At 39.5% G+C, this 15,553-nt stretch overlaps 1 protein-coding gene across 1 annotated transcript in view; it reads right to left on the reverse strand.

The window, feature by feature from the left end:
- dnah3 (dynein axonemal heavy chain 3) overlaps nucleotides 1-15,553 on the reverse strand; it is a 31,494-nt gene that overhangs the window by 4,594 nt on the left and 11,347 nt on the right. The window contains exons 25-60 of the mRNA XM_032581493.1: nucleotides 15,375-15,485; nucleotides 15,165-15,279; nucleotides 14,882-15,080; nucleotides 14,636-14,744; nucleotides 14,439-14,552; nucleotides 13,115-13,291; nucleotides 12,942-13,033; nucleotides 12,648-12,867; nucleotides 12,421-12,555; nucleotides 12,235-12,346; nucleotides 11,900-12,141; nucleotides 11,710-11,810; nucleotides 11,409-11,514; nucleotides 11,164-11,293; nucleotides 10,846-11,082; nucleotides 10,654-10,757; nucleotides 10,152-10,446; nucleotides 9,883-10,062; nucleotides 9,676-9,799; nucleotides 9,161-9,317; nucleotides 8,940-9,083; nucleotides 8,184-8,850; nucleotides 7,945-8,110; nucleotides 7,646-7,862; nucleotides 7,095-7,277; nucleotides 6,780-6,978; nucleotides 6,142-6,655; nucleotides 4,432-6,059; nucleotides 4,109-4,334; nucleotides 3,780-4,024; nucleotides 3,504-3,620; nucleotides 3,055-3,212; nucleotides 2,635-2,802; nucleotides 1,616-1,758; nucleotides 1,332-1,536; nucleotides 61-198 (exon numbers count right to left, since the gene is read on the reverse strand). Of these exons, the coding sequence (XP_032437384.1) occupies nucleotides 61-198; nucleotides 1,332-1,536; nucleotides 1,616-1,758; nucleotides 2,635-2,802; nucleotides 3,055-3,212; nucleotides 3,504-3,620; nucleotides 3,780-4,024; nucleotides 4,109-4,334; nucleotides 4,432-6,059; nucleotides 6,142-6,655; nucleotides 6,780-6,978; nucleotides 7,095-7,277; nucleotides 7,646-7,862; nucleotides 7,945-8,110; nucleotides 8,184-8,850; nucleotides 8,940-9,083; nucleotides 9,161-9,317; nucleotides 9,676-9,799; nucleotides 9,883-10,062; nucleotides 10,152-10,446; nucleotides 10,654-10,757; nucleotides 10,846-11,082; nucleotides 11,164-11,293; nucleotides 11,409-11,514; nucleotides 11,710-11,810; nucleotides 11,900-12,141; nucleotides 12,235-12,346; nucleotides 12,421-12,555; nucleotides 12,648-12,867; nucleotides 12,942-13,033; nucleotides 13,115-13,291; nucleotides 14,439-14,552; nucleotides 14,636-14,744; nucleotides 14,882-15,080; nucleotides 15,165-15,279; nucleotides 15,375-15,485 (8,178 nt within the window). The remainder of the gene's footprint in view (nucleotides 1-60; nucleotides 199-1,331; nucleotides 1,537-1,615; nucleotides 1,759-2,634; nucleotides 2,803-3,054; nucleotides 3,213-3,503; nucleotides 3,621-3,779; nucleotides 4,025-4,108; nucleotides 4,335-4,431; nucleotides 6,060-6,141; nucleotides 6,656-6,779; nucleotides 6,979-7,094; nucleotides 7,278-7,645; nucleotides 7,863-7,944; nucleotides 8,111-8,183; nucleotides 8,851-8,939; nucleotides 9,084-9,160; nucleotides 9,318-9,675; nucleotides 9,800-9,882; nucleotides 10,063-10,151; nucleotides 10,447-10,653; nucleotides 10,758-10,845; nucleotides 11,083-11,163; nucleotides 11,294-11,408; nucleotides 11,515-11,709; nucleotides 11,811-11,899; nucleotides 12,142-12,234; nucleotides 12,347-12,420; nucleotides 12,556-12,647; nucleotides 12,868-12,941; nucleotides 13,034-13,114; nucleotides 13,292-14,438; nucleotides 14,553-14,635; nucleotides 14,745-14,881; nucleotides 15,081-15,164; nucleotides 15,280-15,374; nucleotides 15,486-15,553) is intronic.

The raw sequence follows: 15,553 nt of genomic DNA on the forward strand, positions 1-15,553 counted from the left end.
AATAAGACTGCATTATTATGACTAAAAGTGACTACATCAAGTTAGAAACCAAATACTTGCCTCAAATTCAAAACCAATATAGTCGATTGGGATGGTGTACTTCCTGGCAAAGTTCTGAGACACTCCAGTTAGAAACGACTGGGTAAAATAAAAACCAGAGATCCAAAAAACCGTAGGTGGGCCCTCATTTATCCAGTCCTGTACAGATCACCATCATAATATGTAAAGGTATTAGAATCTTTACATGAATACCTTTTAAACTTCACCCAATATCAGAACTCAAAAGAAAGATATGGAAATAAGAAAGCTTTACAGACCACTGCAAAAGTATTCATATCCTTTGAACTTTTCCACATTTTGTCAAGTTAAAGCTACAGATCCCAATGTATTCTAGAAGGATTTTATGTAGTAGGGTATCACAGATTAGTGTATAATTGCAAACTGGAAAGAAAAGATGAGTATCTGTTTAGTTTCGTGGACCTAGATAAAATCCAGTGAACCCAAACAAGAGCCTTTAGAAGTCACCTTATTGGTAAATTGAGTACAATTTACCTGCATGTAACGTAATCGCAAGATAAATTCAGTTGCTATTTGAAGGCTTCCGAAGAAGAATTAATTATAGAAGCATCCAAGAGGCTTATGGTCACTCTGGAGGAGCTGCAGAAATGCACAGGACAGGTGGAAGGATTTGTTGACAGAACTATTATCTGTGGTAAGAAGACGGCCATTGTTGAAAGAAAGTTGTAAGATTTCCCAACACCCATATGAAAATGAGAGATTGCTGGAGCTAAATACATTAGAAGCTTAAATAAAAAATCAATCCAAAACGAGTGCCACAATTAGCAATTGCAAATACCCCGAGAGAGAGAAAGGTTACATTTCAGCAGAATGACTAACATCCAGTCAGAGCTACAATGAAATGGTTTTGAGGAAAGTCTGCTGACCTAGTTAAAGCCCAGACATGCAGTAAATTCAAGTGAGAATTTATGGAAAGATTTGAAAATGTAAATCATGTCCATCAAACAATCTGACTGAGCTTCAGCTATGTTCCAAAGAAAATAGGCCATTAACTCAGTATCCAGATGAGAAAGGGACTGCACTAGTAATTCTTACAAAAACAAGTTCTACAAAGCATATACTTAGTTGGGAGAAATACAATGCACAGCATACCTTGTAATTATTTGAAAAAAGAATATAAATAAATAAACACAGCCCAATGAAGCACAAATAAGTTTGTAGTTGTGACATAAAAAAAAACTTTGTAGAGTTCAAGGGGTATGAATACTTTGGTAAGACATCATATACCTGGCTAAACTTGTAATCACTCTTACTTGGAGGAACTGTAGTCTGCTCAGTAGATCAGCCACATAACTCCCTAGTGGTTTAAGGGAGGGATATGACTTGGCTGCCCACATTCCTGGTACTTTGCCAACCAGCATGCTGTTAAAGACATCCTCAAGCTCAGAGGACATAACAATTTGGCCCTTGAGAGCTTTGCAAATGTTTATCAAACTTTCACGCACCACTTCCGTGAGTCTAAAAGAGAAACCAGCTTAAGATATAAATTATCATAGCTTTTCTAATGTGACTGCAGTGGGGCAGAGGTCAGTCTTACCTGTTAAAGCGGATAATCTCTTGCCTCAACACAGTGTTCATCGACTCTTCATAAACAACTGGATATAATTCCATCACCAATTGGATGTCAAAGTCTTGTGGTAGTTTTGTCAAAATATCCTCTGAAAGTTCCTCGACTACTTCCTACAACACAAAAAGCACAATTACATGAAGCGTGGCCAAATAAGATGACAGAATTTATTGCCGAAACGTACACATTTTTAATAATTTTTTAACTCTTGTATTAAGAAACATACTCTTGCCGAGTCTCATCTAAAGTGGAGCTTGTTGTACAGAAAAGGCTCCTTAAGGGAATCATTTAACAGTATTTAAACGTTAAAGGGTGTAAATATCTTTCCAGTGGAACATAACTCATTGAGCAATGATAAAGAACAAAACATATTAGTTTATCCATAAGGCTAAAGGCTGATCTGATGGAGTCAAGACCAAACAAATCCAGTCTAAATCGAGGTCAGAGGCAGTGTGCCACCAATTTCTTAAATAAAACACCAACTGAAAATGTAACATGATGTATTTCTGGAGAGAGGGACTGGTAAAAATATGATGTTAAAAGCAAAAATAATATATTAATATTTATGAAAAAATAATGAAAAGGTTTTTGACATAAAACAATGAGTTTCAGGCTCAAGTAATTAATTATACAAATTATTTGGTCCTATGAAGTCCAAAATAATTGGTCCTTGAGCTATCGGCACCAATTAGGAGATTAACTAACCATAAGCTTATAATGTAACCTCATTGAAAAAAATTTGAACCATTCCTTTTGAACCTGTGAAAACATAATCTATTATACTGTGCTCTAGATAAACCATTGCAACACTTTGCTGTTGGATTTTTGTGTCTGCTTTCTACATGGTGATTTTAAAACGTTTCTTAGTTTGCTGCTTGTTGTCCAAGCCTAACGGATGTTTATTTAGCACATGTTTCAATTCCCACAGTTTCTTGAATGACTGCATACAACATAAACTATGTGATCATATTTAGACACATATTGCAAACCTGTGGTGACTTGCCCCCTCCGCCAGACTGCCTAGGCAAGGTCAGCAGTATTCCATCCAGGAGCTGATTCGTTTCTTGATTGTCTTTAGTAATGTCTGCATTGCTATGAAGTCCAAACACGCTTGGATCGGTACAAATTGGCAGACTACGGATGTAGTTTACATATGTCTGGAAAAAAGTAAAGCATATGATGTGTTCTTTCTACATTTTTACAGATTTAGGTTTTCATTTAGCCTTTTGTTCAAGGAAAATATTTTCCTATCAGAGAAAAATTGGTTTGTTTTTTTTCTTACCATACTGGCCTCTGTTAATTGTGGCCAAAATGAACAGAGAAATAGGACTCTTCATAATACTGGACAACCCACTCTTGCATTAAAATATAAATTTACAATACAGTACATGTGTGAACTCAGACAGTACCTGATAGGGTCCATGAAGTGGGACAAAATACTCATCCCCTTCACTCAGATAGTAGCAGTCCTGCTCAAGCAGTTCCCAACTGTAGAAGGTGGACAGGAGGGACAGCAGCAGACGTCTGTCTTTGTCATCGGTCACTCTGCCTCCATAGTTACACTCACCTGAAAAAAACAAAATGACCCCAGTTGTTCTTAAGGAATAGCACATAATGAGATGCTTTGATAGAATCATCTTGTAGTTGTGCTTGCAATGAAACACAATTGTACAACATTTTCACTCTAGTAGCTGGGATAAACGTGTGTGTGCCTGAACACAGATGCAAGATCCACTTTTCAGATTTTTGTTTGTGACGTTTTCCTAAATCCATGCTTCCTAGAATACCTTTGTCTATTTTGGTTGCGTAAATCTTGAGTAAGATTGTTGATTTTCTAAGAAAACCAATATGAACTCACCTGTGAGATATGTGAGCGCCTCCAGCGGAACATCCACGTATTCATCCAAGAACATCTGGATCTGCCTGACGCTGATTCGCAGATCTGACTCGTTAAACTCATAGGGAATATTCCATCCTGAAGATGAGAGAAAAAAACAAAAATTAATCTACTGTGAAATCACCCAAAACTAGATATAAATTGTCTAGTTTTGAAAATATACTCAAGCTTGGAGGAATTAAAAAGGAGAGAGAAAAAAAAGCTATGTCAGCGTTTTGTGATTTTTTTTTTTATTACCAAGGGGGCCGAAGTTTCTCCTCTCCTGAACCAGAGCATGGAAAAAAGTGAGACCGAACAAGAGCTTCTGCCAAATGGCCTGTTTTTTGGAGCTGTAAAAGAAATCTGGGTCCGAGATGGGGTCACTAAGGTAGGAGCGCAGCAAGTTGGCTCTAATTCCTTTAGGAGGCTCATTAGTCATCTTCAATCCATTTTGCAAGATACTAACTGGGAACTTGTCTGATGGATAGCTGGTTAGCCACAGCCTGTGGGGAACAGAAATGTTTTAAAAAGATTGAGTTACAGGAGCCAATTTGAATTCCTATTCCACTTTGAAGAGAGTATTGTACCTAAAGCTTGGGTGTGTGTTATCTGGAATGATGGTTTCTTCACAAATCCTCTCCAAAGAGGGCATCCAACTGGTGGCCAGATGGCAGTTTTGCAGTACCACCCAAGTGCCGTCCGCTATGGCTTTGTCAATCATTTTAGCTGCAATGGGACCTTGTCCTTGTCCAAGAGAAATGGTCTGGAGCTTGCTACCTCCCATATCCAGGTCATCGGCAAACTTCAACAGTACTACAAAAGCCACCCGACATGTTAAGAATTTCTGCATTTTCTTATGTATATATAACAAACTTTGGCCTGCTATTGTGACACTTCAGCGTATTATTACCTGCAGTGGGATCTGATCCAGGTGACAACACAAAAATGAGAGGAGAGCAGCAGTTTGAGTCATTGTAACTCCCCGCCAAGTCAAAGGTGGGTGGTTCGATGTAGGCTTGCCCCATATTCAGCTCTATGAAATCCTGCACAGCCGGAACCAGTTTATCTGGTCTGAAGCACCTGATTACAACCATTCGTTCTAGTCCCATTAAGCTATCCCAGTGGTCAGGCAGCTGTTCATCATGGGGTTTTGCTGAATCATAAAGATCCTTCCATTTGGAGATGCTTTCTCTGACATGAATGAAAAACTCATCTAGGTTTGGAAGCTTGGAGGCCCTGACGATCTCTGACCAAGATTTGTCGGACAGCCACTCAGAGGCAGGGTTGGGATAAGGGTTATCCAAGGCAACACCACCGGTTAGGAGGAAACGCCACACTTCATCATTAACCTGGCCCTTGCCTTGCAGGATGCCTACTGTAAGCAGCAGGGAGAAAAGCAACTTGTCTTTTTCAAAAAGTGAGCGGCACACGTTGTTGTAGATGCAGAGGGTGAAGTGCTCAATAATATTGTTTATCCTTTCAGATACAACATCACTTTTTGTACTCTTGGATATGGAATACTGGTACAGATTAATGAACCATATCAGAGAGTATTGGTACATGGGTTCGATGTTGGCCATTTCTGAAATGCAGAAAAACAGAATGGAAGAGTGCTCAGCTACAGGACGGTAGCCCATGCGGGTGTTGTCAATTTCTTTCTCAGTGATGCTGGCGACTTTTTGCTTCTCAGAAATCTCCTCAGAAAGTATTTTGGAGGACGAGAGAATCTTGATGGCTGTCTCATCTTCCAGAATGTTGCCCTTGGAAGAGGAGAGGACTTCCAAGATCTGATCTTCAATTTCTTTTAGCTGTTTGTTGTTAGCAGCACTCTCTAAAATAAGCTGGTTCTTTTTTTCCTCCAGCTCTGGTTTCTCCTTTGCTGCCACAAGTCCTAAAAGCTGGTCTTGTAAACCCTGTGGAGTGATCATGAAGTTCAGCAGGCAGACTTTTACAGCTACCTCTGGAAGATAATGAGGGTTTCTCAGCCCAGTGGTCATGTAGAACAAAAATTCTTTGGAATATTCCACAACATTTTCTCCAATTTTCATGTACTCCACCCCTTGTTGTCTGAAGGTCTGCTTCAGCAACACAGATTCTAAAACTGGATCCAACTCCTCTCCAAGGTGTTCCATGAGGACTGGCTTCCCAAACTGGATGCAGTTCTCCAAGATTCTCACATAGTTTCCATCTGATTGCTTGATGACTGCAAGATTATTAGCCTTCTCCATGTTTTTGACCCACTTGTTGGCCTGACCCTGAGGATCAATCATCAAGGGCCAGCGGCGAGAGTTGAACACGATAATACCATTGTCTGTGGAGAACGAGTCCACAGGCAGTCCCGCAATCTGCCAAGCCCTAATAGCCACCTGGTTACCTAAAGTGCTGGTGAGGGCAAAATCTTCAGAGCAAGGGATTTTCTTTTCTTGACACAGTTTGTGCCATTGTTCCTGACAGTCTTTGCGGTAATCCACTGTAAAAGCCCCAAGGTAGGAAACAGTTCCAGAAGAGAGCAGAATGTCACCTGTTAGACTGGTGTATCTGTCAGAGGAAAACCAAAGCATGACAATTATTGCAGCTGAAAATATGAATAAGAATTCAGTGCATTTATAACTGTATTTACCTTATACCCAGTTGTCTTGCAGCCTCCGTCCACCGATCCTTCTCCCCACCCAGCCCTCCAATCAGTTTCTCTGCCCTAATGAGCTTTTGAGAGCACAATTCAATGTTGTCTTCCAAATCTTTCTTTTTGTGAATCATTGCATCCAAATCATCATTGAGGCTCTGTAATCGATCCTCAACTTTTTTCAGTTCAGCCCTTTTCACAGCCAGCATGTCCATCTGTATAGCTAGTTCATTCTCAGCTAGCTTCAGCCTCTCCCTTTTGGGGGCTACAACTTTGATTACACGCTCATAGACCTCCATTGCTCGTACCCATTTACAGAGACCCTCACAAGCTGAGGAGACATTTTTGATTACAGAAGGCTGGAAGTCAGAGTGCTCAATGAATTTTTCTCTGATTTTTTTGATGTATAGAGGAGAGATATTGTCCTTGTCGTATGATTTCAGGTTATCCAAAAACTTTAGGTCTGAAAGAAGCTTCTTAGATGGACCCCAGTAATCCTCAATCATCTTACCTGCAGCACAGTTATAACAATTAAACTATATACTTATTCGTTAATATGAATGCTGTAAAAGTATGAAATTTGTCAGTAGGATGGCTTTGTATGAAACATTATTCTTTCTATGATGTGATCATACCTGAGCCACTAGGATCAGGTTTTCTTTCAGGTTTGATGCCCATCATAACACATATGGACTCCATTACCAGTTTTATTGGCCCTGGTGGATTCGACATGGACTTTACAACTGTAATGTCAGCAGGTTTCAAAGTATCCAGGGCTGAAAGGGCAGCCTCCAGTGCAGGCATTGCCACTGCTAGATCTCCCTCACATTCATCCTGGAGGAAAACCAGTAAGTATTAAATTGTATCCATAAACTGGAATGCATCAGAACAAATTATGGTTACAATATGGTCTTATGAAGCCTTATAAAAAATATATATTGGCTGTATACCTTGATAGCTTGAGCTGCAGCTGCTGCTTCATTAGCCACTCTCTCATCAGCAGAAACAATTTCTTTTTTAGCATCAACTTCTACTGTTTCACTTTCTATCTTGATCATCATCTTGTCCGTCTCAGCTGAAGTCTGAATGAGCTCTGGCTGCAAAGCTGTCAACTCTTGCTGCATCACTGAAACCTAATAAGATATAGCATTATAACAGTCCCTGTATGAGTTCCATAAGGCTCTATTTTTAAACCAGTCACGTCTTTTAAACTAATGTATATCATTAGTCATTTACCAAATGTCAAATGCAAATTTTAATGGGCAAATGTAAGCACATGACACACACACATACATATACTGTCCGTATATATATATTTCATTTTACTACTTGCTTAAGTGCTATACCATCAACCTGTGCATGAGGACAAATTAAAAATTTGCTACTTGGAAAAATACGGTCCATTAATTGGGTCTAACTATTTTTATCATTAGACAAGTTCCCATTTCAAAGAAATTAATCTTTTATTCTTATTCTTCTTGTCATTGTCACAGTTCATTACCTGAGATGCAGCAAATTCCAACTTCTCAAGACCAACAAGATAGCGGTTTCTTGCAATGTTCACCTCATCCCTCTTAATCCCCAGCAATTTCTTGAAGGTAAGAATAAGTTCAAGATAGGATGTGGGAGTGACATAGTTGTGTCTTCTTAATCTGGAGAAATAAACCTCAGACATCTCCCTGACACTTGTCTGGAAGGTCTTGCACATCTCTACAACCCTTAGTAATAAAGAAACAACAAATGCAATTTACTAAAATTCTTGTAAATGATTTACTTTTTCATAATTTTGCATCCTCTTACTTCTGTCTGATGTCACTTTCCATTTCCACATCCTCAAGGAACTTGTGGGCTACCATTTCCAGAGCATCACTCGGCCATCCATGAAACCAGTCAATAGTGCAGCAGTTGATGAGAGAAGGAAACATCCTTAGACGGTTCCTAAAGGCATCTCCAATGGGACTCATGGCTATCAAAACAATAAATTCTCAATTATAACTGGTTGGTCAAATCCGAGTGAAACCTGACATAAAAGTGCCTACCTAGCACAATGTGAAGGTTGGCCTTTACTCGGTCAATGAAGTAGTTGTACACTGACAATGGAGTTGAATCAAGTTTTTTCCCTTCCATCCGCGCAATACCCTGTGCTTTATCAATAATTTCTGCACGTTCATCAGCTGCAAAAATGTTTGGCACGTCGCCAGTATTAAGTAACATATCGACGTCTTCTAGCATGGCTTCATCTTTAATTTGGCTGTCATTGAACAGAAAGACAAGACTCTTTCCTTCAATGCCTGCTTTGAGCATTATCTGTTTGAGATCATCGCGCCAGTCCGTCATGCTGTAGTTTTTGGTCAACTCAATCTGAAACAGCACATAATCATTGATGAACGTGGCCAGTTTAGACGTGCTTTGGCGACCAGAGCCACCGATACCAACAAGCAGAAGGTGACCATTGTCTTGTTTCAGAACACGACAAATGCGGGAAATGTGCTCAATAGCAAACTTAAACATCACAAGGGACATGGGTGCCTTGCTGCTGCTGTTGTACTCTTCAAGATATAATTCCATCACTTCTTGCAAAGCTTGCAAATCTGTGATTTCATCATAGTCCCTAGTGTCTGAATCAGGCTTGGCATAGTCACCAAAAAACAAACTACGGATGTCTTCATCTACCACAGTACCATCTGTGCTTAGATGGTCTAGGAGCTGGAAAAAAACAGAAGATAGGAACATTTAAACAGAAAAGCTGCAGTTGTAACACTGAGATTTTTTTTGTATAGTGCTCACTGAGTTACTTTGTCCAAATTTATCTTAAAGACGTTAGAGGTTTTCTCTTTGACAATTTCAAAAAACATCTCCTTGTCTGCATTGTCAATAAGTCGGTCATAGAACACACGATAGACTTCATGAACCCACAACCGGATAAGTTTATCTCCATCCTGAAAAAAAATGAACGAATTGAATGGCATATAAGAAGGAGAGACATAAAAGGTACCCAGGTTATTTTTTTTCTCACCTGCATGTGTGTGGGTGGTGCCAGAAGCACACCTCGTATGACCCTGGAGAAGTCTCGCAGGTTGAAAATGTAATGGGACTTTGATGGGGTTGGGAGAAAGCTGTCAATAGTGGCTTTATAGAGGTTCATGGTGGCCTGAACCATGAGCTTGCCAAGTCTAGGACAGCACAATGCAGTAGTTCCTAAATGTATTCACACATCCCCTGAACACCTTCCCATTTAGTGTATGACATTACAACCTCAAACTTAAATAATATTTTTATTTTATGTGACAGACCACAAGAAGTAATGCATAATTATAAAATGGAAAGAAACTGATTTATGGTTTAAAATATGTTGTCCTCAAATAGAGATATAAAAAGTGTAGCATGGCTATGTCAGCACCCTTAATATAGTAGTCTACCACATAAAATACCAAGTAATATTAAAGTTAAATTAGGTTTGTGGTTGCAATGTGACAGTATTTTCAATAATTCATGTGTTGTTTCCAACATCCTCAAATAAAAAAAAGTTACCTGAGGAAAGATGCATCAAACCCCTTGTTGAAGTGCCAGTCAGAAATGGAACAGAATATCTTCATCAGCGTTTCATCATCAAAGCAATCAATTGAGATGATATTCATGTGTCGAGTAAAACGTCCTGCCATTTCAGATATTTTGTTACTGACTCTTCTGACTGATGGATGTCTTAATACATAACAAGTAACTTTCCTTTCAACATACCTGTAATGTCGCTCTTTCCACCACCAGGAGGCCCCATTGCAGACATGAACAGCACATCCACTATGTGCAGAATGGAGGTGTCCTTTTTGTCATACCAGTGGTGGTGATCAATCCATTGTCTCAAAAGCTCAATGGGAGGCTGAGCACCATACTTTTCCTTAGCTGGCATATTTAGGTCATCTTTGGAGAGAAGGGGAAAAACAATCGCTATTTCTAATTAATTCCACATTTTAACAACACAGAGGTTTTACACGGTCTAGCATCCTTACCAACAAAAACTATAGACTTCTTTCCCATGGGAGGTCCAAACATTCCCTTCCGCCGTCTGTCCAGCTTTGCCATGATGATGTCCTGGGTCTGGTTAGCTGAGGTCCTGGCTGAGAAGTTTATGCAGTTGGGTGTGTACTTCTCCTTTGGTAACTTCACTAGAAAGCTTTTGTTGATGGCAGATTTGCCAGTGCCCGTGGGACCCACAAACAGCATGGGGATTTCATGTGACAGGTAAGTGTGCAGGAAAAATGTCTGACGTGCCGTCTCTACTGTAGGGATGATCAGGTCTGACACCTGGTGATGAAAAAAACGTTTAATGGGGGCAGGGCAATCAATACTTGCAATCTGCTTGACACAATAATAATAATAATACACTTATTATTCAGTTTGATTTCTGAAAAAAGGAAGTTAGTTCACTTTCACGCTGAAAGACGGAAACTAGAAAAGAAAGATCTCACAGTTGGAGCAGGCAAGGAACAGTATACACATGGGCATGCTGACTTTGATTCCAGCTGGGATGATATTCTCTTCTTTAGTGATTGCATCAGTCCAGGCGTTCCACTGTCCATATCCATCCTTGTGGAAGTAGTAGTCATAGACAGTTCCTGCAAAACAATAGCAAGGTGTTGACATGACAATCGCAGGAGTTTAGCTGATATTTATATGTTAAAATTATGCTTGATATGTGGTGACCTCTCTCCGGGAAGCTGTTGTGCTTTTTAAGTTTGATGCTTTTGGGACGAGGATGCTCATCATCAATGCCCAACAGCATATTGCGAAAGAAGATGTCAAACTTCTTACGACTGTCTCCAGTGATGGTACCTCCCACAGACCAAACAAGGGCAAAAAGGAACAGCCCCTGCAGCCACATGGTTATCTGCTCACTGGTCATGGTGTGTGCACTGTCGGTTTCTAACGCAATTATCTCATCTGATAAATAGGTATAACAAAATAAACAAGTTGGCTAGTTAAACAATCTTCATTATGCTACTAAACTGTGTTCTTACTAACCCATCAGACAAGTGTACAGCTTCATTAGACTGTAGGCCAAGTGAATTGGAGATGTCTGCACCATAAAGAAACACTCCTTTTCCAAAAAGTCCAAACATGGCTGAACTAACCAGTCAAACAGATCTGTGATCTAAGAAGCAAAATATTGAATGAGAAGAGGCAATGTATGTTTTAAGTTTTCAGAAAGGCAGTGACTATTAAGGACTTTAGCAAATTAAGAAAATACACAGCATCTGTATTCTAACCAGCACTATGTGTTCATCCTCCAGGCTTTTAGGCAATGTGTTTAAGTAGGAATCTCGTAGGGGAGTCCATCCAAGCTGCTGAGGCTCCATATAGATCATACCACACCTGCCCATGAAAAGTTACAGAAAAAAAATAACACTAATAATTTACACAATAACTTGTGTTGTGGACGTTCTTATGTCATAGCACCAAAAGCTGCTGTAGATAGGAAAGACAGTTCTTTTTTAGCAAATGTAATCAGCAATAATCAGAAATATAATCTTATTTCTGCTTACAAATAAGATCGCTACAGCTGCTTACCGACTGACAGTTGCTGGAGAAGCTTGCTCCAGGTCTGCAGGCTCAAAGATTAGACTCATCTTGGCACTCATCTGAATGATCTCACCGCTCATCAAACAAAGCTGTTGAAGGGTAGAGTGAACGTTCTTTCTTAAAAATGCTCAGACTCTCAGAGTATTGGTACTAGACGAAAGTTTATGAAGTGGAGTACCTTCTTGTTGTCATCCAGCACAGTATTCATGTTCTCAATCCAGACCGCATCAATTGGACCATCAAAGACGATCCATTGACGATCTTCTAAGGGGCAAATTGACTGATTCCTGAAGGTGGTGGCCAGGACCCCATCAGACCACTCATGACTGACTGGATCAAAGCAACCATATAGTTGACCCATTGTTATAGCTTTGGGGTTGATAATGCAGTAGCTTACTGCAAACTCCTCCATCTCCTCGGCTAAATGAGGATGATTTGAAAACATAAAAATCAGAGCATTTATAACTGACCACAAAAAAAAAGCAGTGGTACATTTTAAATTCTTATAGCAACCTTCACAGAGGTCTCCAAGGGCACCAGCAAGAACTTTATAAGCAGAGGTCTTCCCTCCAAGAGGTTCTCCCACTATCATAAAGCCATGGCGTACCAACATCATCTCATAAATCTAAATAAAAACAGATTAACTACATTAGCAGATCATTTATATATATTTAAATACTATTATCAGAGCCTCGATACCTGGATGATTTTGCTAATGAACCAAGGCACAGACTGGAGTTTAAGCTTTGCGACATTGTCATCAAGTGCCTTGAAAAGGAGATCGTAATCTGGTTTTGGGAGGACAACTCCAGGAAACAAATCTGAGATGATACCCTGTAGCCACCAGCACAATGTGAGACATTACTGAGAACAAACTCATGGATGAGTTCTACACCAGTGTGTAGAAATGGCATGAAGTCATGTACCTGAAACAGCGGCACATCCTGTGCCAAAAATTTAGCCATGTTGACATCCATCAGCGCCCTAAGTAAAAGCACACTCTCATTCTCTTCTGGATATTTCAGCTTTAGATTTCCCGCCGCAGTCAAGACAGACTTCACAGCTCGCATACCGTAGTCGTAGTGGTACTGGGAAGAAAGCTGCTCAGAGCACAGCCGATAGGTGGCCACAATTTTCTGTGCAAGACTGCCAAAGAAATTTGAATTAACAGTTTGTATTTAAATCAACTCATAATGCATTTACTGAGTTTTGTATTATACCTGCGAGAATCAATGAACCCCATTGAGTACAGTGAGATCTCTCCAATGAGAGCATAGTCTGGCACCATCATAGCAACTGTACGAAAAAGGGCCTACAAGACAAAATAGGCAAGTGTACAATTAAAGTTCTTTAAAAATGTACAACATCTTGAAAAGTTTGACCTGAAAAGTACCTTTAGGTTGTCAGGGAGCTCAGCCCTGCCTGCATAACCAGGATTCATGGTAATGAAGACAGAGCAGGTTGGATTGAGGGACAACTCTGTTCCCTCAAACAGGAACCTCTTCAGATGCTTAGCAATAGCCTGCTGTATGCAGAGCACCTGCTGGGCCACCACAGACAGGACCTCCACCTATGACACCAACACATATTGTCATTGAGATCATTCTTAAGAGATAAATGCAAACTCCTTTTAGTATTTAAGTCTGTATGTGTTGCTGTAAAAAGAGCCATAAATGGCAACAAGCTGAAAGCCCTTCTTTACATTTTCCTGTATGATGCTAAAAAAAACTGAAAACAGAAAATTTTAGTTTGTCTACAGTCTAATTTAAAAAAAATGTTGCTGAGACCCAACCCATGTGTAAGTTCCTGGAGACAACATGACTATCTATTATATCTCCAGAAACACTTTATTAAACCAATTCCCTGAGTGTCCTCTGGAATTGTTTGCAGCCTCTTCAGGGGAGCTTTTGTCACACTTGTCCCTGTTTTATTTTGTTAATTTAAACATATTTTGATTTTTCATCTTATCTTAAAATGTTGAGAGCATTTCTATGAGTATTGTAGTATATTTCTTCAAAAATAAGAACTATTTCCAGCATTTCAGCTGGAAAATTTGTTTCAAATAAAACAAAAACAAATGGTCTGGTGACCTTCCCAATTGACTGTTGCAGATAGCCACCATCTCCCCCATTTAAAATATATTAGATAGATGAGATAATGTATGCATTATATTAAAGTTTACATTCTGAAAGTGCCTGCAAAAGGATTACACAATGAATTCTTAAATAAATTACTAGCTGTGTAGTTATTGTTGGTGTTTTTTTAAAAGCACATTTGTTAAAAAAATACTACAGTGATAAGTGATGTCACAAAAATACACAGTGTAATTTCAAACAATTACAAGAGATAATCATCAAATAGAACCACTAGCCCCTCACTGTAAAATGTTTTAGCACTTGAAAAATTCCTCTTCAGGAAGTGAAGCTGGTGTGAGCTTCATCTGACACGTTGTCAAGGAAGACACACTTTATTTATTATGACTGAGATTGAGCTATTGTGCAAAAAACAAATATTGGACTCTCTGTGTGAAAAGGTGCTGGATAAATACCCCCGCTGTAATTAATTCATATGAATAAGTTGGATCAATTAGCTTTTAGTCATTTTAAAACCCCCTGTGGCAATGTTTTAAAAAGGCTGAAAGCAAGACTGGTGTTTGGTTCATTGTGATAAACTGACATGCATCCACAATTCACCAATCTAATACAACATGAACTCACCTCAATACGATTAAATTCGTCAAAGCAGGCCCAGGCTCCAGACTGAGCGAGTCCTTTGAAGAATTTACTCATAGCTTTATAGTCTAGACCATCAGAGCAGTTGAACACCACACACTAAAAAAGTTATATATTTGGCATCAATATCGGGTTACATATAAAAAGTGGATAACAACTGAAATGTTCTGATTACTGTATACCTGTTTGGCCAAAGCTTTTGCAAGATCCTTCGTAGTTTCAGTCTTGCCGGTTCCTGCAGGACCTTCAGGAGCTCCACCTAAATTCAGCTTCAAAGCACCCATAAGTGTCCTGAACAATGTAATTGGACAAATGCATATTTCTTAATAAAAACACTCCAATTCAATGTAGATGTTGTAATCTGTAATGCACAGCATTGTGCCTTTTTTATGTTTAACTTAGAGACCTTTTGACTCTGCAAAAGTTACCTGTAACAGCGATCAGTTAGAGGCGTGATGACCAGACGAGGGGAGTTCCCCAAATATTCATAGCCGTATTTCAGGCAGGTGGTAATCATGCGCAGCATCACTTCATCTTCTTCCCAGAAGTAGCGCAGTTGGGAAATCCATGAAAAGTCATTCAAGGAGGATATACGATCTTCTGCCAGTTTAGCGACAACATCCCGAGCTGCAAAAAAGATAAAAACAATTTCATTTAATGTAAAAAGAACATATTTGGTCACTTTTATTTATCTTAGAATTTAGAAATTACCATGAACGTCAATGACAGTCAGAGCACCGAGGGTCATTCGAGCTCCTCCTGGCAGCTTTCCTCGCACTAGCTCCACAATGTCAGAAATCTGACCATTGCACTTCTCCACATACGCCTTTGAAACATATAATCTCAGGACATGAGACAAGCTCACAATAACTACATACAGCTTTTATGAAAAAGATCAGGATAAATGATCTAATAACTAACCAGCAGAGTATTAGCTTGGATGGCCTCGCATACTTCGCTGGTCCAAAAGATGGACGAGGCACAGATGACAACTTGGCCAGGCCAACTCAAAACCCACTTCTTACGGGGCATCTACAGGATAAGAAAAGGGGAAACATTTAATAAAGTTAAATGCCAATATAATCAAAATCAAGGATTTA

The sequence above is a fragment of the Xiphophorus hellerii genome, chromosome 13 (genome assembly GCF_003331165.1).
Source record: "Xiphophorus hellerii strain 12219 chromosome 13, Xiphophorus_hellerii-4.1, whole genome shotgun sequence".
NCBI lineage: Eukaryota > Metazoa > Chordata > Actinopteri > Cyprinodontiformes > Poeciliidae > Xiphophorus > Xiphophorus hellerii.